At 23.3% G+C, this 21746-nt stretch overlaps 7 protein-coding genes across 7 annotated transcripts in view; 1 reads left to right on the top strand and 6 right to left on the bottom strand.

Moving 5' to 3' along the window:
- PhLP2 (phosducin-like protein, putative) overlaps positions 1-1020 on the top strand; it is a gene marked incomplete at both ends in the record, with an annotated part of 2668 nt that extends 1648 nt beyond the window's left edge. The window contains 5 exons of the mRNA XM_028673756.1: positions 139-225; positions 304-401; positions 496-617; positions 726-793; positions 991-1020. Coding sequence (XP_028530176.1) covers positions 139-225; positions 304-401; positions 496-617; positions 726-793; positions 991-1020 — 405 coding nt within the window. The remainder of the gene's footprint in view (positions 1-138; positions 226-303; positions 402-495; positions 618-725; positions 794-990) is intronic.
- A 228-nt stretch (positions 1021-1248) lies between these two features.
- PGAL8A_00495200 (conserved Plasmodium protein, unknown function) lies at positions 1249-2202 on the bottom strand (the record flags this gene model as incomplete). The annotated part of the gene is made up of 3 exons (XM_028673753.1): positions 1249-1593; positions 1797-2004; positions 2093-2202. 3 exons carry the CDS (start codon positions 2200-2202, stop codon positions 1249-1251), a joined length of 663 nt encoding a protein of 220 aa, XP_028530175.1.
- Positions 2203-4024: 1822 nt separating this feature from the next.
- PGAL8A_00495100 (MSP3-like protein) lies at positions 4025-5731 on the bottom strand (the record flags this gene model as incomplete). Its single annotated transcript, XM_028673752.1, has 1 exon — positions 4025-5731. One exon carries the CDS (start codon positions 5729-5731, stop codon positions 4025-4027), a length of 1707 nt encoding a protein of 568 aa, XP_028530174.1.
- Positions 5732-8050: 2319 nt separating this feature from the next.
- On the bottom strand, positions 8051-9583 carry PGAL8A_00495000 (MSP3-like protein; the record flags this gene model as incomplete). The annotated part of the gene is made up of 1 exon (XM_028673751.1): positions 8051-9583. The coding sequence occupies one exon, from the start codon at positions 9581-9583 to the stop codon at positions 8051-8053; it is 1533 nt and encodes a 510-aa protein (XP_028530173.1).
- A 1946-nt stretch (positions 9584-11529) lies between these two features.
- On the bottom strand, positions 11530-13413 carry PGAL8A_00494900 (MSP3-like protein; the record flags this gene model as incomplete). Its single annotated transcript, XM_028673750.1, has 1 exon — positions 11530-13413. One exon carries the CDS (start codon positions 13411-13413, stop codon positions 11530-11532), a length of 1884 nt encoding a protein of 627 aa, XP_028530172.1.
- A 1871-nt stretch (positions 13414-15284) lies between these two features.
- PGAL8A_00494800 (MSP3-like protein) lies at positions 15285-17210 on the bottom strand (the record flags this gene model as incomplete). The annotated part of the gene is made up of 1 exon (XM_028673749.1): positions 15285-17210. One exon carries the CDS (start codon positions 17208-17210, stop codon positions 15285-15287), a length of 1926 nt encoding a protein of 641 aa, XP_028530171.1.
- A 1876-nt stretch (positions 17211-19086) lies between these two features.
- PGAL8A_00494700 (MSP3-like protein) lies at positions 19087-20985 on the bottom strand (the record flags this gene model as incomplete). The annotated part of the gene is made up of 1 exon (XM_028673748.1): positions 19087-20985. One exon carries the CDS (start codon positions 20983-20985, stop codon positions 19087-19089), a length of 1899 nt encoding a protein of 632 aa, XP_028530170.1.
- Between the last annotated feature and the right edge of the window lie 761 nt (positions 20986-21746).

The raw sequence follows: 21746 nt of genomic DNA, 5'->3' as shown, positions 1-21746 counted from the left end.
AAAAAAAAAAGAAAAAAAAAAAAAAAAAAAAAAAAAAAAAAAAAAAAAAAAAACCATGATTATTAAACTATGTTCATAATTATATTTGATTATTGTAAAAATATAATAATTTCTTTAAAATTTTTATTATTATAAAAGAAAAAAAAGGAATTAAAAAAAGAAGGCGTTTATATTGAAATAAGTGAAAAAGACTTTTTACCAACAGTTCTTAAAAATTATAATGTGGTAAGTAGATTATCTAAAAAAGTATTTTTACAACATAACATTTTACTTAAATTTTATTTTTCTTATGTCTTTTTAAAGATTTGCCACTTTTATGATAATAGTTTCAATCGTTGCGAAATTTTACATTCTCATTTGATTAAACTAGCAAATATACATCTAGCGACTAAATTTATTAAGTAAAAGAAAAAATTATAATGTTTAAATATATAAAGTTGGTGTATTTTTTAATATATCTTATTTGAGATTTATCAATTATTATTCTTCTTTTAGAGTTGAAGCAAAAAATTGTCTATTTTTTATGAAAAAATTAAATATAAATGTTTTACCAAGCTTATGTTTATTTATTGATGGTGTACTTATTCACACATGTATTGGTTTTGAAAATTTTGGCAGTACGAAGAAAAAAAAAAAAAAAAAATTAAGAACATTATTCTTTTTAAAAAAATTAAAAAACTGTTTATATATTCATATATGTTTTATTATAAAATAAATTTTAACAGATAAAGATAATTTTAAAACGAAAGACTTAGAAAGATATTTATATAAAAAAAAAGTTATAAGCAATATGGTATGACAAAAATTAAAAATAAATATATCACTAAAAAAAACATTTATAAAACCTATAATTATTTTATTTGAAAAATATATATATATAAAAAAAATTAATTTAAAAAACATAAAATATGATATTTTATAGAAACAACATACATAACAAATATATTTTATTTTAATTTATTTTTTTTTTTTTTTTTTTTAATTTAAAAGGAATATAGCGAAAGTGATGAAGAAATTTAAACTTTTTCAATTTTTTGTGATTTCTTGGTATACTGTAATGTATCATTTGTTTATATTTATACAAAAATGCATTATTTTTTTTTTTTTTTTTTTTTTTATCCTCATTATTTTATTGCATATTTTAAACTTTTAATAATAAATATTTAGTTGTTTATATTACATTATTTTTTTTTTTTTTTTTTTTTTTTTCATTATAATATAAATTTTACTATTTCACATTAAGGAAAATTATTTTTTTTTCAATTTTTTTTTTTGAGAATTAATTTGTTTTTGTCTACTTATTGCTTTACTTTCACTTATATAAAATAGTAAGGGATTTTTTCTTTTAATTAAATAAAAAGGATATCTTAAGTAAAGTAATATTTTATAAACATGAAGTAACTTTTTTTTGTATACATTCATATTTTTTACTAAGTCATTTTCATATTTTAAACCAAATTGAATTTCCTTATTGTCTAATAAGTCTCCCCTTTTAATACTTTCGTCATATAATTCTTCTGGTAAATTTTCGATTGATTTAAAAATTTTTTCTTTCATTCTTTCTAAATGTTTCTCATACTTATTCTCCTCCTTCTAAAAATTTTTAAGTAAATTTAATTTTTATATGGTAATTTTATCAAAATATATATGCATAACTATACAACACAATATTTAATTTTTCTCAATATTTTATGAAGTCTAATAATTTCAGATATATATTTACATAATAATGATTTTTTTTTTTTTTTTTTTTTTTTTTTTCATTTAAAAAATTAAAGAAAAAAATTTTATCTTACTTCTTTTAAAATTTGATATATTTCAAAATTCTTCTGATATTCTACTCTATCTTCATAAGAATCAGTTGAATTTTTTGGGCTAAATATTAAGGACAATAAATTATCTAATTTATTTTTATCCTTAAAAAAAGATACAGTATCAACAACATATGCAGGAGGAATGTATGGTAAATATCTTGTTTCACTTAATTTTTCTTTTTCATCAGTACTTCAAAAAAAAAAAAAAAAAAAAAAAAATAATAATAAATATATGTTATAAATTCTAATAAATTTTTTTATAATAATAATTTAATTACTCTTCCTTTTTTTTTTTCTCTTGTATATTTTTTTTTTTAGTAGGAGCTCTCATAGGTATAAAAGACAATGAGCAAGAAACTCTATTCCATAAGAAAACTCGCGATAACATTTTTTCCTTATGTTTATTTCATTATTTTCAATACTATATTTTTCAATTTTCCCAAATGGCAAAATTAAAAACTTTTTTTTAATATATTATTTTAATAATTTTATTTTATTTTTTTTTTTTTTTTACATTATTTAAAACTCCATGTTAAAAAAAATATAATAAAAAAGTTACAACTTAAGAAAAAAAATGTTATCAAAAAAAATTCACAGTCTATAAATAAACAAAATTAAAGAAAAAAAAAAAAAAAAAATAATAATAAATTACGATTAAATAAACTTATTTTATATAATTATTTAAGAAAAAAAAAACAAGAGAAAATAAATAATATTAAGTAAAAGGGGAAAAAAAAAAAATAAATAAATTTAACTATAATGGGAAAAATTCGGTTACACAAAGATATACCAAAAATTAATAGTTCTCAATATATAAAAATATTAATATAAAAAAGTATTCATAAAGCAATATTTTTTGCAAGAAACCGTAATTAGTTATAGAAATAAATATATATATATGATTATAAAAAAATTATGATACGAAATGTATTTTTAATAAAAATAACTTCTTATTATTTAAAATTTTATGTATTTTTATATGTATTATTAATATTTCTTTATAAACATTATGACATAAAGAAGTATGCGAAATCTCTTCCTTAAATTATGTATATAAATATATTAATTATAATAACATTTCTTTGATATAAATAGGTGTAATCACCTAAAGAATTTTAAAATAAAAATTTTTAGAAGCATTATTTGTTTATATACACTTGGATTAAAAAAAAAAAAACTTATAAATTTAGTATTTTTTATTTGATAAAAAAATATATTAAAAAAAAATGTACCATTCTTATGTGTTTACGATAAATGTACAACTTTTTATTATGATTCTTATTTATTAAAGAAATATTTTTTATCTTTCATATTTTATTAATTTTACTTTTAATGAAATTTTTTACATTTTGATAAGAATATATAAAATAATAAAATAAATGTTAATATCTTTCTTAATTTTAAATATACTTTTATAATTATAAAATAATTAGTAAAAAAAGTTTAATAAAAAAAAAATGAAAAAACAATTGTTTCTATAAAAAATTTACATAAAAAAAATATAGTAAAATATGCAATAGCTTTACATATAGTGTTATGTTAAATACTATATATAAGCAAATGTGTAATTTTTTAAAATAAAACATTTGTGTAAGTTAATTATAAAAAAAATAAAAATATTCAATTTTATAAACATCTTATCAAACTTTCATTTATTAGATAATTTTTTTATATATTTTGCTATCATTGTTTCTATAATTACCTTAAAGCAATTTTTACAAATTATTTTTTTTATTTATTATTTTAATAATAAAAAATTTATTTTCATTTTAAAAAATTTGATAAATACAATTAGAATTTTCTAATCTACAATAAAAAACAATATAAAAGTTTTCAGTTAATTTGATATAATGTTATTTGATTATCCTATAATCATTATACTTTTTATTATTTTTTTTTTTTTTTTTTGTATATGACTTATATTTTTATTTTTTAATGAACTTTTTTCATCCTCTAGATTTATTTGAATTTTTGTTTTGATTACATCCACTATTTTTTATAATTTATTTATAGCAGTATAATTATATATAAAACAAAATAGGTAACCATATATTTTTATATATTTCTTTTTTTGACTATCCTAATTATTTGAGGCTAATGTGAAGTAATACATTGTTAATTAATTGAATATTTAATTTATACTATAAGGAGGAATATGATAAAAAGTATATTTATGATTATCATCAATACAGATAATACATAATTTTTTTTTAAAGATTAAGAAAAATTTGAGCCATATCTTTGGCCAAATCTTTCAATGTATCAACAACCCCACTATCACCAATTAAATTTATCATATTTTTTACTTTAGTTTCTGCTTCTTTTTTAACCTTATTATCTTCTTGAAAGTTTTTAATTAATGATTTATGAGCACTACTATCATTTGATGGAGGAATAATTTCCTTTTGTTTTTGTTCAGGATTTTCGTGTGACTGACCTTGTTCTGTTCTACTTGACTCTTCTTGTTTTCTTCGTTCCTCACTTATAGTATCTGGAATTTCTTGTTCTGGCGAGATGTCATTTGGTGGTTGTCTATCGTCTTCCAGTAAATCTCCATCTTCCATTTTCCTATCTACTGTTTCTTTATCACCCACACTATCTTCATCTTCTTCAATATCACCTTCTTCATCGTCCTCATCTTCATCTTCTTCTATATCGCCATAATCTAATTCTTCATCTAATTCCTCTTCTCCTTCATCTCTCGGTTCTTCACTCTCTTCATCTTCTTCTTCTTCTTCTTCTTCTTCTTCTACTTCATGTTCTTCTTCCTCTTCTTCTTCATCTTCACTTAAATCTCCAAGTTCACCATCAGCTACTTCTATTGATTCTAATACATTTACTTTTTTTTCTGCAGGTGGTTTTACAACTTCTTCTACTTCTTCTTCTTCTTCTTCATTATCATCATCTTCATCATGTTGAGGTGATTCTATTAATTCTAACTTACCAGTTGTTGATCCCTTTTGTGTTTCTTCTGCCTTTGGTTCACTTCCTTTGTCTAAAGGAGCTTTTGGATCTGATATATCAGATGATGCAGTCACTAAGCTCACGTTCTCTGTACCTTGTGGATTAGCCTTATCTTGTCCTGTTGTTACACTCTGTGCTTGACTAGGGCTTTGTTGTTCTAAACCAGTTTGTAGTTGCTCCTTTTCTTCATCTTTCAATAATTTTTCTTTTAATTGTTGTTCTTCTAATGCACGATTTTGCTGTTGAGTATCAACCGCGTTTTCTCTTAAAATTCCATTAGTTGTATGACTATCAGCTTGAATTCCACTGCCATGATTACCACCGACAGTACTACCAGAACCTGCGCCGCTATTTTCAACTGAACTAGGTTGGACGCTACCTACTGTATCAGACTGTACTGATGAATCTCCTTCTGCTTTAACTGTTAATTCTCCATTTTCCGTATGATCTTTATTGGGTGATATTGGTGAAGGATCTGTCTTTACCTGTAATTCTGATGGAGAACTTATTTGTTTGCCACTTTCCTGATCACCTTCCAGTGCTTTTTGTAATCCATCACTTAATTGTGTAGGAGGACTTTCTTTTAAATCAACTTTTTTTAAATCACCTCCTCCAGGTACATTAGTTCCTTGTTGATTTCGAGTAATTTCAGTTTTTGCATCTAATTCACTTTTACTTTCCAGCCCCAAATTTTCAGTTTGACCTTGAATTGCGTAATTTTTCTCGGAATTATAAAAATTTCCATTATTTTGCAAATATTCATATCCTTCTACTGAATCAGAAAGATTCTGTTTTAAAAAAAGATAATTATCTAAATTTCCATTTCTTAAATTAGGTTTTTGTGAATCTTTATTTTTAATGTTTTCACCTTTATCTATTAAATTTTCATTGTTTTCACATATATATAAATTTAAAAAAAACAAATAAAAAGAAATACTTAAAATTTTCTTCATTTTTAACTATTTCCTTTTTTTTTAAAAAGTTGTAAAATTTTTTAACACATTAAAAAAAAAAAAAAAAAAAAATTGAGTTTTACAAGAATTTTAATTAATGTAAAAATAACTTTCAAGAGGTATAAGAAATAAAATGAGCAACTACTACTTTTTCCCACAAAAAAAAAATGAATAAGAGATAATTACATGAAATATATTAGTTTTATTGACATAAATCTTTTTAATTCTACTAAAAAATCTGGGAAATTTTGTAGTCACCTATTTAAATAATTATATTAATGAGAAGCTTTTATATAAAACTATTTTAAGAACAAAAAAAAAAAATTTTAGTTAGAATTTAGTGAAAAGTAATAAAAGCATTTTTGAAAAAGTAAAAAGTGACGAAACATAAATACTTAGAAATAATCTATAAAAAAGCAAATAAAACATACTCTTAATATACCAAAAAAAAAAATGAAATATTTTCCTTTTTTTCTAAATCTAATGTTTTTTCAAAAAAAAAATTAGAGTGAAAACTTGTTTTTGTATAAACATCTAGCACGCTAATTATAGTTAGGCGTTTCCTTTTTTTTTTTTTTTTTTTTTTTTTCAATTAAAAATTAAAAAAAAAAAAAAATATAAATATATAACTTATATTTTATATATTTCAATGTCAATAAAAGGAAATATCTGCTCTACTAATATAATCTTAAACAAATAAAAATTTTTCAAATAAATATTATATCCCTTTGAGCTTGATAATAAAAAAGTATAATTCAACTTAAAAGTAAATTATACTCATTTAAATTTAAGTTTATAAAAGGGTTATTGTAATTTTATTTTTTTTTTTTTTATACTGTAATATTATGTGAAATTATAATTTATGTATTTATATAATTCTTAATATTGAAACATTAGAAGTGAGTTAAATGTNTTTTTTTTTTTTTTTTTTTTTTGTTCAATTAAAAATTAAAAAAAAAAAAAAATATAAATATATAACTTATATTTTATATATTTCAATGTCAATAAAAGGAAATATCTGCTCTACTAATATAATCTTAAACAAATAAAAATTTTTCAAATAAATATTATATCCCTTTGAGCTTGATAATAAAAAAGTATAATTCAACTTAAAAGTAAAATATACTCATTTTAATTTAAGTTTATAAAAGGGTTATTGTAATTTTATATTTTTTTTTTTTTTTATGCTGTAATATTATGTGAAATTATAATTTATGTATTTATATAATTCTTAATATTGAAACATTAGAAGTGAGTTAAATGTAATGTGTGCAGGTAACATTTTTTTTCTGATTCTTAATTGTTTTTTCTCTTTATTTATGAACATAATATGACAACATATTAACATTTGACTAAATTGTGTCAAAAAAAAAAAAAAAAAAAATAGTAGTAATAAAAGTGAAAATTAATTTATATGACATGTTAAGGTAGCTACCTCAGATTTTTTATTGCCCTTCAAAAAATCCTACTAAACTTTTTATACTTTGTAAAACATAAAATTTATACGTTTTTTAACTATAATATATTTTTTCTTTTCTAAATAATAGATAAAAAAAAATTTGATAAATAAATTTTAAAATTTAGCAACATAAAAAGAAAAGAAATCTTTTTGTATAAATATATAAAAAAGAATTATATATTTTAACTTTAATATCTCAAAGGAGAATGTTCGGTTTAATAATACACATGATAAACTTGTTACACATTTCTTAAAAAAAAATTAATTTAATTGTTTTTACGTTTTATAAATTAGTTTATGTTTGTTCACTAAATACTTCCATATATTTTTCTTGCCATCATTCCTATTGTTACTTTATAGTACTTTTTGCAAACTATTTTTTTTATTCATTATTTTAATAATAAAAAATATATGTTCATTTTAAAAATTTTGATAAATACAATTAAAATTTTTCTAATCTACAATAATAAACAAGATAAAAGTTTTCAGTTAATTTGAAATAATGTTATTTGATTATCCTATAATCATTATACTTTTTATTATTTTTTTTTTTTTCTGTATATCATTTATATTTTTATTTTTTAATGAACTTTTTTCATCCTCTAGATTTATTTGAATTTTTGTTTTGATTACATCCACTATTTTTTATAATTTATTTATAGCAGTATAATTACATATAAAACAAAATAGGTAACCATATATTTTTATATTTTTATTTTTTTGACTATCCTAATTATTTGAGGCTAATGTGAAGTAAAACATTGTTAATTAGCTGAATATTTAATTTATTCTATAAGGAGGAATATTATAAAAAGTATATTTATGATTATCATCAATACAGATAATACGTATTTTTTTTTTTAAAGATTAAGAAAAATTTGAGCCATATCTTTGGCCAAATCTTTCAATGTATCAGCAACTCCACTATCACCAATTAAATTTATCATATTTTTTACTTTAGTTTCTGCTTCTTTTTTAACCTTATTATCATCTTTAAAGTCTTTAATTAATGATTTATGAGCACTACTATCATTTGATGGAGTAATAATTTCCTTTTGTTTTTGTTCAGAATTTTCGTGTGACTGACCTTCTTCTGTTCTTCTTGACTCTTCTTGTTTTCTTCGTTCCTCACTTATAGTATCTGGAGTTTCTTGTTCTGGTGAGATCTCATTTGGTGGTTGTCTATCTTCCTCCAATAAATCTCCATCTTCCATTTGCCTATCTCCTGTTTCTTTATCAACCACACTATCTTCATCTTCTTCACTATCACCTTCTTCATCGTCCTCATCTTCATCTTCTTCTATATCGCTATAATCTAATTCCTCTTCTCCTTCATCTCTTTGTTCTTCACTCTCTTCATCTTCATCTTCTTCTTCTTCTTCTTCTTCTACTTCATGTTCTTCTTCCTCTTCTTCTTCATCTTCACTTAAATCTCCAAGTTCACCATCAGCTACTTCTATTGATTCTAATACATTTACTTTTTTTTCTGCAGGTGGTTTTACAACTTCTTCTACTTCTTCTTCTTCTTCTTCATTATCATCATCTTCATCACGTTCAGGTGATTCTATTAATTCGATCTTACCAGTTGTTGTTCCCTTTTGTGTTTGACTAGGGCTTTGTTGTTCTAAATCAGCTTGTAGTTGCTCCTTTTCTCCTTCTTTCAATGATTTTTCTATTAATTGTGGTTCTTGTAATGTTTGATTTTGCTGTTGAGTATTACCCACGCTTTCTCCTAAATTTCCATTAGTTGTATGACTACCAGCTGGACTTCCCTTATTATGATCACCACCGGCAGTACTACCAGAACCTGTGTCGCTACTTTGAATTGGGCTAGGTGTAATGCCATTTACTGTTTCAGCTTGCACTTCTGGATCTCCTTCTGCTTTAACTGTTAATTCTATATTTTCCATATGATCTTCTTTATTGGGTGACATTGGTGAAGGATCTGTCTTTACCTGTAATTCTGATGGAGAACTTATTGGTTCTTTACTTCCCTGATCACCTTCCAGTGCTTTTTGTAATCCATCACCTAATTGTGTAGGAGGATTTTCTTCTAAATCAACTTTTTTTAAATCTTCTCCAGGTTCATTAGTTCCTTGTTGATTTTGAGTAATTTCACTTCTTGCATCTACTTCAGTTTGACCTTGAATTGCGTAATTTTTCTCGGAATTATAAAAATTTCCAATATCTTGCAAATATTCATATCCTTTTACTGAATCAGAAAGATTCTGTTTTAAAAAAAGATAATTATCTAAATTTCCATTTCTTAAATTAGGTTTTTGTGAATCTTTATTTTTAATGTTTTCACCTTTATCTATTAAATTTTCATTGTTTTCACATATATATAAATTTAAAAAAAACAAATAAAAAGAAATACTTAAAATTTTCTTCATTTTTAACTATTTCCTTTTTTTTTAAAAAGTTGTAAAATTTTTTAATACATTAAAAAAAAAAAAAAAAAAAAATTGAGTTTTACAAAAATTTTAATTAATGTAAAAATAACTTTCAAGAGGTATAAGAAATAAAATGAGCAACTACTACTTTTTCCCTTAAAAAAAAATGAATAAGAGATAATTACATGAAATATATTAGTTTTATTGACATAAATCTTTTTAATTCTACTAAAAAATCTGGGAAATTTTGTAGTCACCTATTTAAATAATTATATTAATGAGAAGCTTTTATATAAAACTATTTTAAGAACAAAAAAAAAAAATTTTAGTTAGAATTTAGTGAAAAGTAATAAAAGCATTTTTGAAAAAGTAAAAAGTGACGAAACATAAATACTTAGAAATAATCTATAAAAAAGCAAATAAAACATACTCTTAATATACCAAAAAAAAAAAAGAAATATTTTCCTTTTTTCTTAAATCTAATGTTTTTTCAAAAAAAAAATCAGAGTGAAAACTTGTTTTTGTATAAACATCTAGCACGCTACTTATAGTTAGGTGTTTCCTTTTTTTTTTTTTTTTTGTTCAATTAAAAATTAAAAAAAAAAAAAAATATAAATATATAACTTATATTTTATATATTTCAATGTCAATAAAAGGAAATATCTGCTCTACTAATATAATCTTAAACAAATAAAAATTTTTCAAATAAATATTATATCCCTTTGAGCTTGATAATAAAAAAGTATAATTCAACTTAAAAGTAAATTATACTCATTTAAATTTAAGTTTATAAAAGGGTTATTGTAATTTTATTTTTTTTTTTTTTATACTGTAATATTATGTGAAATTATAATTTATGTATTTATATAATTCTTAATATTGAAACATTAGAAGTGAGTTAAATGTAATGTGTGCAGGTAACATTTTTTTTCTGATTCTTAATTGTTTTTTCTCTTTATTTATGAACATAATATGACAACATATTAACATTTGACTAAATTGTGTCAAAAAAAAAAAAAAAAAAAAATAGTAGTAATAAAAGTGAAAATTAATTTATATGACATGTTAAGGTAGCTACCTCAGATTTTTTATTGCCCTTCAAAAAATCCTACTAAACTTTTTATACTTTGTAAAACATAAAATTTATACGTTTTTTAACTATAATATATTTTTTCTTTTCTAAATAATAGATAAAAAAAAATTTGATAAATAAATTTTAAAATTTAGCAACATAAAAAGAAAAGAAATCTTTTTGTATAAATATATAAAAAAGAATTATATATTTTAACTTTAATATCTCAAAGGAGAATGTTCGGTTTAATAATACTCATGATAAACTTGTTACACATTTCTTAAAAAAAAATTAATTTAATTGATTTTATGTTTTATAAATTAGTTTATGTTTGTTCACTAAATACTTCCATATATTTTTGTTGCCATCATTCCTATTGTTACTTTATAGTACTTTTTACAAATTATATTTTTTATTCATTATATTAATAATAAAAAATTTATTTTCATTTCAAATTTATATAAATATAATTAAAATTTTTCTAATCTACAATAATAAACAAGATAAAAGTTTTCAGTTAATTTGAAATAATGTTATTTGATTATCCTAGAATCTTTATATTTTTTTTTTTTTGTATATGACTTATATTTTTATTTTTTAATGAATTTTTTTCATCCTCTATATTTATTTGAATTTTTGTTTTGATTACATCCACTATTTTTTATAATTTATTTATAGCAGTATAATTATATATAAAACAAAATAGGTAACCATTTATTTTTATATTTTTATTTTTTTGACTATCCTAATTATTTGAGGCTAATGTGAAGTAAACATTGTTAATTAATTGAATATTTAATTTATACTATAAGGAGGAATATGATAAAAAGTATATTTATGATTATCATCAATAAAGATAATACGTAATTTTTTTTTAAAAATTAAGAAAAATTTGAACCATATCTTTGGCCAAATCTTTCAATGTATCAACAACTCCACTATCACCAATTAAATTTATCATATTTTTTACTTTATTTTCTGCTTCTTTTTTAACCTTAGTATCATCTTTAAAGTCTTTAATTAATGATTTATGAGCACTACTATCATTTGATGGAGGCTTAATTTCCTTTTGCTTTTGTTGTTCAGAATGTTCCTGTGACTGATCTTGTTCTGTTTTTCTTGAAGACTCTTCCTGTTTTCTTTGTTTCTCAATTGCAGACTCTGAAATTTCTTCCTCAGATAAGATATCTTCTGATGGTTTTTCCTCATCTTCCAGTAAATCTCCATTTTCCATTTGTCTATCTCTTGTTTCTCTTTCATCACTCGGACTACTTTCATCTTCACCTTCATCTTCATCTTCAACTTCACCTTCTTCTATTTCTTCATAATCTAATTCGCCATCTAATTCCTCTTCTTCATTTATTTCTTCTTCGTCATCCTCATCTTCTTCTTCTTCTTCATCTACTTCATCTTCTTCTTCTTCTTCCACATCTTCATCGCCCTCATCATAGCTACCTTCAGGAACAGCAATCTCTTGCATTATGGGTGTTTGCTTTTCTTGTTCACTTTTTTGTACCTTATCTACTTCTTTTGCAGCATTTAAATCACTTTGATCTGTTGGTAATTTTGTAGAATCACCGCTTGTACTTCCCCCTACAGATCCCTCTTCTATAACTTTGGTTTCCTGTAATGATGCTTCCGGCTTTAGTTTTCCTTCTGGTGTTAATTCTTTTTCTTGTAAAGCATCATCACGTGGCAAATTTTCATCTTCTTTTGTGACTCCTGCTACTGTTCTCGGTGTTAATGAATCATCTCCACTTGCGCTTTCTGCATGTTCTTGAGAACTATGTTCTTGAACTCCATCTGGTACTACCGGGTCACTCTTAATAGTTTGAGCTTTCTCTACACTATCTTGTGCTGCTTGTGGTTCTGTTGATAGTGATGGTTTGTCTTTTTTTTTACTTTTTCTTTTCTTACCTTTTTTTTCAGGTTTACCGTCTACACCATTACGCGTATCTGTACCTGCATCTGGTTCTTCACTTTCGTCGTCATCATCATCCTCATCTTCCTCATCTTCCTCATCATCATGACCTTCGGCATCACCTTCATGCTGGTCCTCATGTTGCCTTTCCTTTTGTGAACCTTTACCATCATCATTGTCAACTGTTACTCCACCGGTTTTTGTTTTTTCTAAACCATCAGAAGGAGCTGGTTCTTGTTCTTGTTGACCGGGAATTGTTTGTACTTGATTTTGCGGTTCACTAACTTCTGGATGTTTTACACTTGGTGCTAATCCTTCAGTTAAAGGTCTTGTTATAGGTTGATCTTCTGCTGTTGTATTTTCTAAATTTTGAGAAGGAGGATTACCTACAGCTGATTTGCCATCTTCAGATTTATTTTGTACACTTTCTTTTTTTATTCCTTCTTCTTGAGCACTTGTATGATCCCCTGTCCCACTAACATCTTTTTCACCTGACTCTGCTTGCAACGTTCCGCCTTCTGAGTTTTCTTTGCTTGCAGATTTTAGATGATTTGGATCTTCAGTGGCTTGCATAGGATCATCTTGACCTTGAATTGTTTGAATGTCATTGGTGTTATAAAACCCTTGGATGTTTTGTAATTTTTCATCTGTTCCTCTTAAATTATTATATTTCTCTTTTATTGGATAACTATTACTTAAACCTCCATGTCTTAAATTAGGTTTTTGCAAATCTACAAATTGAGTGCTTTCAGATTTATTTATCAAACTTACATTGTTTTCACAAATATATGAATTTAAAAAAATTAAATAAAAGGCAATGTTAATAATCTTTATCATTTTTCACTTTTTTTTTTTTTTTAAAAATTATAAAATTTTAAAGCATATCAAAAAAGATAAAAAAAAGTGGAAATTATAGAACAATTGTATATATCATAAAAATAAATTTTTAAAATGTATACAAAAATAAAAAAAATGAATAATTGTTTATTTATTTCATAAAATTAAAATCGAATATATGATAATTTAATAGATGCATTAGCTCTAATAGAAATAATCTTTTTAATTTACTAAAAAAATTATGAGTTACATAGTTATTTAGACCATAATATAGAGAAATTATTATGTAAAATTACTTTAAAAAAAAAAAAAAATTTATTTGCATGTCGTAAAAAGTTATTGAAGTATTTTTATAAAAATTAAAAGTTATAGATAATAAATACTTAGAAACAATCTATAAAAAAAACAAAAATATTTTTTCTATATAAAAATTTGATTCTTTAGTAATGTAAAAATGTTTTGATTTATTTGACTTATTTTTTTGTAAAAAATAAGAAATTCAAGCTTGCTTTAGTATTAATATCTAATGTGCAATTCATAGTTCAACGTTTCTTTTTTTTTTTTTTTTTTGCAATTCCTAATTATGAAAAAAATGAAAGAGAAAATAAATATATATTTTTAAACATTTTAATTTCAAAATTAAGAAAAGTAATTTTCTTTAGAAAATTTTAGATAATCTAAATTTAAAGCAACAGTGACAAAATATTTTCATAAAAAAAAAATTTTTTTTTCTTTTTTTTTAAGATAATATAAAATTATAAGAAAAATGAAATAATGTATTCAAATTGCTTGTATATTAGGAAATATATGAATGTGTGCACATAAAAAATTACTGTAATATTTATTTCCCTTTAAAGTATATTATTGTACTTTAGTAGAATTCTTATGAAATAACATAAAAAAATAAAGTTAAAAAGAAATTAATTTCGTTAAATAAAAATTGATAATTTAAAAAAAAAAAAAAAAAGGTAAAAAAATTTGAATAAAATGTAAGGTATTTCCTTTTAACTTTTTTCATATCTAAAAAATTTCTTTTGTAACATATATATTTCATGGATATATAGAAAACTAACATTTATTTCCTTTGTTAACTATAACATTTTAATTCTATTATAAAAACAAAAAAAAAAAAATCAAAAATTTTAAATTCTTTAAAGGTTAAAAAAAGAAAAAAATTTACATTTTGTTTTGTCTTAGAAATATTTGGCCTAATACTTCATATAAATAACCATGTAATTCCCTAAATTAAAATATTGTGTAATTTTTTTTAATTATAAAATAATAATATTGTCCCATTTAATAAACATCTTATCAAACTTTCATTCATTAGATAATTTTATGTATTTTGCTATCATTGTTTCTATAATTGCTTTAGAGCATTTTTTACAAATTATTTTTTTTATTCATTATTTTAATAATAAAAAATTTATTTTCATTTTAAAAATTTTGATAAATACAATTAGAACTTTCTAATATACAATAATAAACAATATAAAAGTTTTCAGTTAATTTGAAATAATGTTATTTGATTATCCTATAATCATTATACTTATTATTTTTTTTTTTTCTGTATATCATTTATATTTTTATTTTTTAATGAACTTTTTTCATCCTCTAGATTTATTTGAATTTTTGTTTTGATTACATCCACTATTTTTTATAATTTATTTATAGCAGTATAATTATATATAAAACAAAATAGGTAATCATTTATTTTTATATTTTTATTTTTTTGACCATCCTAATTATTTGAGGCTAATATGAAGTAATACATTGTTAATTAATTGAATATTTAATTTATACTATAAGGAGGAATATTATAAAAAGTATATTTATGATTATCATCAATACAGATAATACGTAATTTTTTTTTAAAGATTAAGAAAAATTTGAGCCATATCTTTGGCCAAATCTTTCAATGTATCAACAACTCCACTATCACCAATTAAATTTATCATATTTTTTACTTTATTTTCTGCTTCTTTTTTAACCTTAGTATCATCTTTAAAGTCTTTAATTAATGATTTATGAGCACTACTATCATTTGATGGAGGCTTAATTTCCTTTTGTTTTTGTTGTTCAGAATGTTCCTGTGACTGATCTTGTTCTGCTTTTCTTGAAGACTCTTCTTGTTTTTTTTGTTTCTCAATTGCAGACTCTGAAATTTCTTCCTCAGATAAGATATCATCTGTTGGTTGTTTCTCATGTTTCTGCATATCCCCATTTTCCATTTGTCTATCTCTTGTTTCTCTTTCATCACTCGGACTACTTTCATTTTCACCTCCACTATCATCATCTTCATCTTCTCCTTCTCCTTCACCTTCATCTTCAACTTCAACTTCACCTTCTTCTATTTCTTCATAATCTAATTCGCCATCTAATTCCTCTTCTTCATTTAATTCTTCTTCGTCATCCTCATCCTCATCTTCTTCTTCTTCTTCATCTACTTCATCTTCTTCTTCTTCCACATCTTCATCTCCCTCATCATAGCTACCTTCAGGAACAGCAATCTCTTGTATTATGGGTGTTTGCTTTTCTTGTTCACTTGTTTGTACCTTGTCTACTTCTTTTGCAGCATTTAAATCACTTTGATCTGTTGGTAATTCTGTAGAATGACCACTTGTACTTCCCCCTACAGTTCCCTCTTCTATAACTTTGGTTTCCTGTGATGATACTTCCGGCTTTGGTTTTACTTCTGGTGTTAATGCTTTTTCTTGTAAAGCATCTTCACGTGGCAAATTTTCATCTTCATTTGTGACTCCTGCTACTGTTCTCGGTGTTAATGTATCAACTACACTTGCGCTTTCTGCATGTTCTTGAGAACTATGTTTTTGAGCGCTCTCTGTTACTGCCGAATCACTCTGAATAGGTTGAGGTTGCTCTACACTATCTTGTGCTGCTTGTGGTTCTGTTGATAATGATGGTTTGTCTTTTTCTTTTTTTTTTTTCTTCTTACCTTTTTCTTCAGGTTTACCGTCTACACCATTACCTGTATCTATATCTTCATCTTGTTCTTCACCTGCACTTTCCTCGTCATCGTCATCATCATCCTCATCTTCCTCATCATCTACGGCATCATGTTCTTGCTTGTCCGCATGTTGCCCATCCATTTGTGAGCCTGTACCATCTTTATTGTCAACTGTTACTCCACCGACAATCTTTGTTTGTTCTAAACCACCAGAAGGAGCTGGTTCTTGTTGTTCTTGATGATCTGGAATTGTTTGTAATTGATTTTGCGCTTTACTATCTTCTGGATTTTTTACACTTGGTATTAATCCTTCAGTTGAAGGACTTGTTATAGGTTGTTCTCCTGCTGTTGCATGTTCTAAATTTGGTGTAGGATTTCCTACAGCTGATTTGCCATCTTCAGATTCATTTTGTCCACTTTCTGTTTTTGTTTTTTCTTCTCGAGTACTTGTATGATCCCCTGTTCCACTACCACCTTTTTCACGTAACTGTGCTTGCGAAGTTTCGTCTAGTGAGCTTTCTTTGCTTGCATGTTCTGGAGCAATTGGATCTACAGCGGCTTGTATAGAATCATCTTGACCTTGAATTGTTTGAATGTCATTGGTGTTATAAAACCCTTGGATGTTTTGTAATTTTTCATCTGTTCTTCCTAAATTATTATATTTCTCTCTTATAGTATAACTATTACTTAAACCTCCATGTCTTAAATTAGGTTTTTGCAAATCTACAAATTGAGTGCTTTCAGATTTATTTATCAAACTTATATTGTTTTCACAAATATATGAATTTAAAAAAATTAAATAAAAGGCAATGTTAATAATCTTTATCATTTTTCACTTTTTCTTTTTTTTAAAAATTATAAATTTTTAAAGCATATCAAAAAAGATAAAAAAAAGTGGAAATTATAGAACAATTGTATATATCATAAAAATAAATTTTTAAAATGTATACAAAAATAAAAAAAATGAATAATTGTTTATTTCTTTCATACAATTAAAATCGAATATATGATAATTGCATAGATGTATTAGCTCTAATAGAAACAATCTTTTTAATTTACTAAAAAAATTATGAGTTACATAGTTATTTAGACCATAATATAGAGAAATTATTATGTAAAATTACTTTAAAAAAAAAAAAAAATTTATTTGCATGTCGTAAAAAGTTATTGAAGTATTTTTATAAAAATTAAAAGTTATAGATAATAAATACTTAGAAACAATCTATAAAAAAAACAAAAATATTTTTTCTATATAAAAATTTGATTCTTTAGTAATGTAAAAATGTTTTGATTTATTTGACTTATTTTTTTGTAAAAAATAAGAAATTCAAGCTTGATTTTGTATTAATATATAATGTGCAATTCATAGTTCAACGTTTCTTTTTTTTCTTTTTTTGCAATTCCTAATTAAGAAAAAAATGAAAAAAAAAATAAATATATATTTTTAAACATTTTAATATAAAAATTAAGAAAAGTAATTTTCCTTAGGAAATTTTAGATAATCTAAACTTAAAGCAACAGTGACAAAACGTTTTCTTAAAAAAAAGTTTTTTTTCTTTTTTTTTAAGATAATATAAAATTATAAGAAAAATGAAATAATGTATTCAAATTGCTTGTATATTAAGAAATATAAAAATGTGTGCACATAAAAAATTACTGTAATATTTATTTCCCTTAAAAATATATTATTGTACTTAGTAGAATTTTTATGAAATAACATAAAAAAATAAAATTAAAAAGAAATTAATTTCGTTAAATAAAAATTGATAATTTAAAAAAAAAAAAAAAAAAAGGTAAAAAAATTTGAATAAAATGTAAGGTATTTCCTTTTAACTTTTTTCATATCTAAAAAATTTCTTTTGTAACATATATATTTCATGGATATATAGAAAACTAACATTTATTTCCTTTGTTAACTATAACATTTTAATTCTATTATAAAAACAAAAAAAAAAAAAAAATCAAAAATTTTAAATTTCTTAAAGGTTAAAAAAAGAAAAAAATTTACATTTTTTTTTCTCTTAGAAATATTTGGTCTAATACTTCATATAAATAACCGTGTAATACCCTAAATTAAAATATTGTGTAATTTTTTTTAATTATAAAATAATAATATTGTCCCATTTAATAAACAGGTTGTCAATTTTTCATTCATCAGATAATTTTATGTATTTTGCTATCATTGTTTCTATAATTGCTTTAGAGCATTTTTTACAAATTATTTTTTTTATTCATTATTTTAATAATAAAAAATTTATTTTCATTTTAAAAATTTTGATAAATACAATTAGAAATTTCTAATATACAATAAAAAACAAGATAAAAGTTTTCAGTTAATTTGAAATAATGTTATTTGATTATCCTATAATCATTATACATATTATTATTATTTTTTTTTTTTTTATATATCATTTATATTTTTATTTTTTAATGAACTTTTTTCATCCTCTAGATTTATTTGAATTTTTGTTTTGATTACATCCACTATTTTTTATAATTTATTTATAGCAGTATAATTATATATAAAACAAAATAGGTAACCATTTATTTTTATATTTTTATTTTTTTGACTATCCTAATTATTTGAGGCTAATATGAAGTAAAACATTGTTAATTAATTCAATATTTAATTTATACTATAAGGAGGAATATGATAAAAATTATATTTATGATTATCATCAATACAAATAATACATAATTTTTTTTTAAAGATTAAGAAAAATTTGAGCCATATCTTTGGCCAAATCTTTCAATGTATCAACAACTCCACTATCACCAATTAAATTTATCATATTTTTTACTTTAGTTTCTGCTTCTTTTTTAACCTTATTATCATCTTTGAAGTCTTTAATTAATGATTTATGAGCACTACTATCATTTGATGGAGTAATAATTTCCTTTTGTTTTTGTTCAGAATTTTCGTGTGACTGACCTTCTTCTGTTCTTCTTGAATCTTCTTGTTTTCTTTGTTTCTCAATTGCAGACTCTGAAATTTCTTCCTCAGATAAGATATCTCCTGTTGGTTGTTTCTCATCTTTCAGTGAATCTCCATTTTCCATTTGGCTATCTCTTGTATCTCTTTCATCACTCGGACTACTTTCATCTTCACCTCCACTATCATCTTCATCATCTTCAACTTCAACTTCACTTTCTTCTATTTCTTCATAATCTAATTCGTCATCTAATTCCTCTTCTTCATTTATTTCTTCTTCGTTATCCTCATCTTCTTCTTCTTCTTCATCTACCTCATGTTCTTCTTCTTCTTCTTCCACATCTTCATCGTCCTCATCATAGCTATCTTCAGGAACATTAATCTCTTGTATTATGGGTGTTTTCTTTTCTTCCTCACTTTTTTGCACTTTACTTATTTCTTTTTCAGTATTTAAATCACCTTGATCTGTTTGTTTTTTTGTAGAATCATCGATTGTACTTCCCCTTGCAATTCCCCCTTCTATAACTTTGGTTTCCTGTAATGATGCTTCCGATTGTGGTTGTCCTGGTGTTAATTCTTTTACTTGTAAAACATCAGCAGGTGGCAAATTTTCGCCTTCTTTTTTGACTCCTTCTGCTGTCCTCTGTGGTGATGAATCAACTCCACTTGCTCTTTCTACATGTTGTTCTTGAGAACTGTGTTTTTGATCGCTCTTTGTTACTGCCGGATCACTCTGAATATGTTGAGGTTGCCCTACACTATCTTGTGTTACTTGTGCTTCTTTTGGTAAATGTGATTCGTCTTTTTCTTTACTTTTTCTTTTCTTACCTTTATTTTTTGTTTTACCGCCTACACCATTACCTTTATCTGTACCTGTATCTTCTTCTTCACCTTCACTTTCATCGCCATCATCATCTTCATCATCCTCATCATCTTCGGAATCTTCGGCATCACCTTCTTGCTTTTCCATAGATTGCCTATCCTCTTGTAAACCTGCATCACCTTTATTGTCAACTGTTTCTCCACCGATAATCTTCGTTTTTTCTAAATCACCAGGAGGTGGTTCTTGTTGTTCTTCACGACCTGGAATTGTTTTTAATTGATTTTGCGCTTCACTACCTTCTTGACTTTTTACACTTGATGTTGATCCTTCATTTAAAGGACTTGTTTTGTGTTGATCTCCTGCTGTTGTATGTTCTAAATTTGGAGATTTAGGATTCCCTACAACTGATCTACCCTCTTCAGATTCATTTGGTCCACTTTCTCTTTTTGTTTCTTCTGCTTGAGTACTTGTATGATCCTCTCTTCCACTACCACCTTTTTCACTTAACTGTGCTTGCGAAGTTTCGTCTAGTGAGCTTTCTTTGCCTTCATGTTTTGGAGCACTTGGATCTTCAGTGGCTGGTATAGGATCATCTTGACCTTGAATTGTTTGAATGTCATTGGTGTTATAAAACCCTTGGATGTTTTGTAATTTTTCATCTGCTCCTCCTAAATTATTATATTTCTCTCTTATAGTATAACTACTACTTAAACCTCCATGTCTTAATTTAGGTTTTTGCAAATCTACAAATTGTGTGCTTTCAGATTTATTTATCAAACTTATATTGTTTTCACAAATATATGAATTTAAAAAAATTAAATAAAAGGCAATGTTAATAATCTTTATCATTTTTCACTTTTTCTTTTTTTTAAAAATTATAAAATTTTAAAGCATATCAAAAAAGATAAAAAAAAGTGGAAATTATAGAACAATTGTATATATCATAAAAATAAATTTTTAAAATGTATACAAAAATAAAAAAAATGAATAATTGTTTATTTATTTCATAAAATTAAAATCGAATATATGATAATTTAATAGATGCATTAGCACTAATAGAAATAATCTTTTTAATTTACTAAAAAAATTATGAGTTACATAGTTATTTAGACCATAATATAGAAAAGTTATTATATAAAATTACTTTAAAAAAAAAAAAAAATTATTTGCATGTCGTAAAAAGTAATTGAAGTATTTTTATAAAAATTAAAAGTTATAGAAAATAAATACTTAGAAACAATCTATAAAAAAAACAAAAATATTTTTTCTATATAAAAAATTGATTCTGTAATAATATTAAAATGTTTTAATTTATTTGACTTATTTTTTTCTAAAAAATAAGAAATTCAAGCTTGATTTTGTATTAATATATAATGTGCAATTCATAGTTCAACGTTTCTTTTTTTTTTTTTTTTGCAATTCCTAATTATGAAAAAAATGAAAAAAAAGATAAATATATATTTTTAAACATTTTAATTTCAAAATTAAGAAAAGTAATTTTCCTTAGGAAATTTTAGATAATCTAAACTTAAAGCAACAGTGACAAAACGTTTTCTTAAAAAAAAGTTTTTTTTCTTTTTTTTTAAGATAATATAAAATTATAAGAAAAA

This window comes from Plasmodium gallinaceum (assembly GCF_900005855.1).
Source record: "Plasmodium gallinaceum strain 8A genome assembly, contig: PGAL8A_v1_141, whole genome shotgun sequence".
In the NCBI taxonomy this organism is placed as follows: Eukaryota; Apicomplexa; class Aconoidasida; order Haemosporida; family Plasmodiidae; genus Plasmodium; species Plasmodium gallinaceum.
This window is presented reverse-complemented; position numbering and strand designations above follow the sequence as displayed.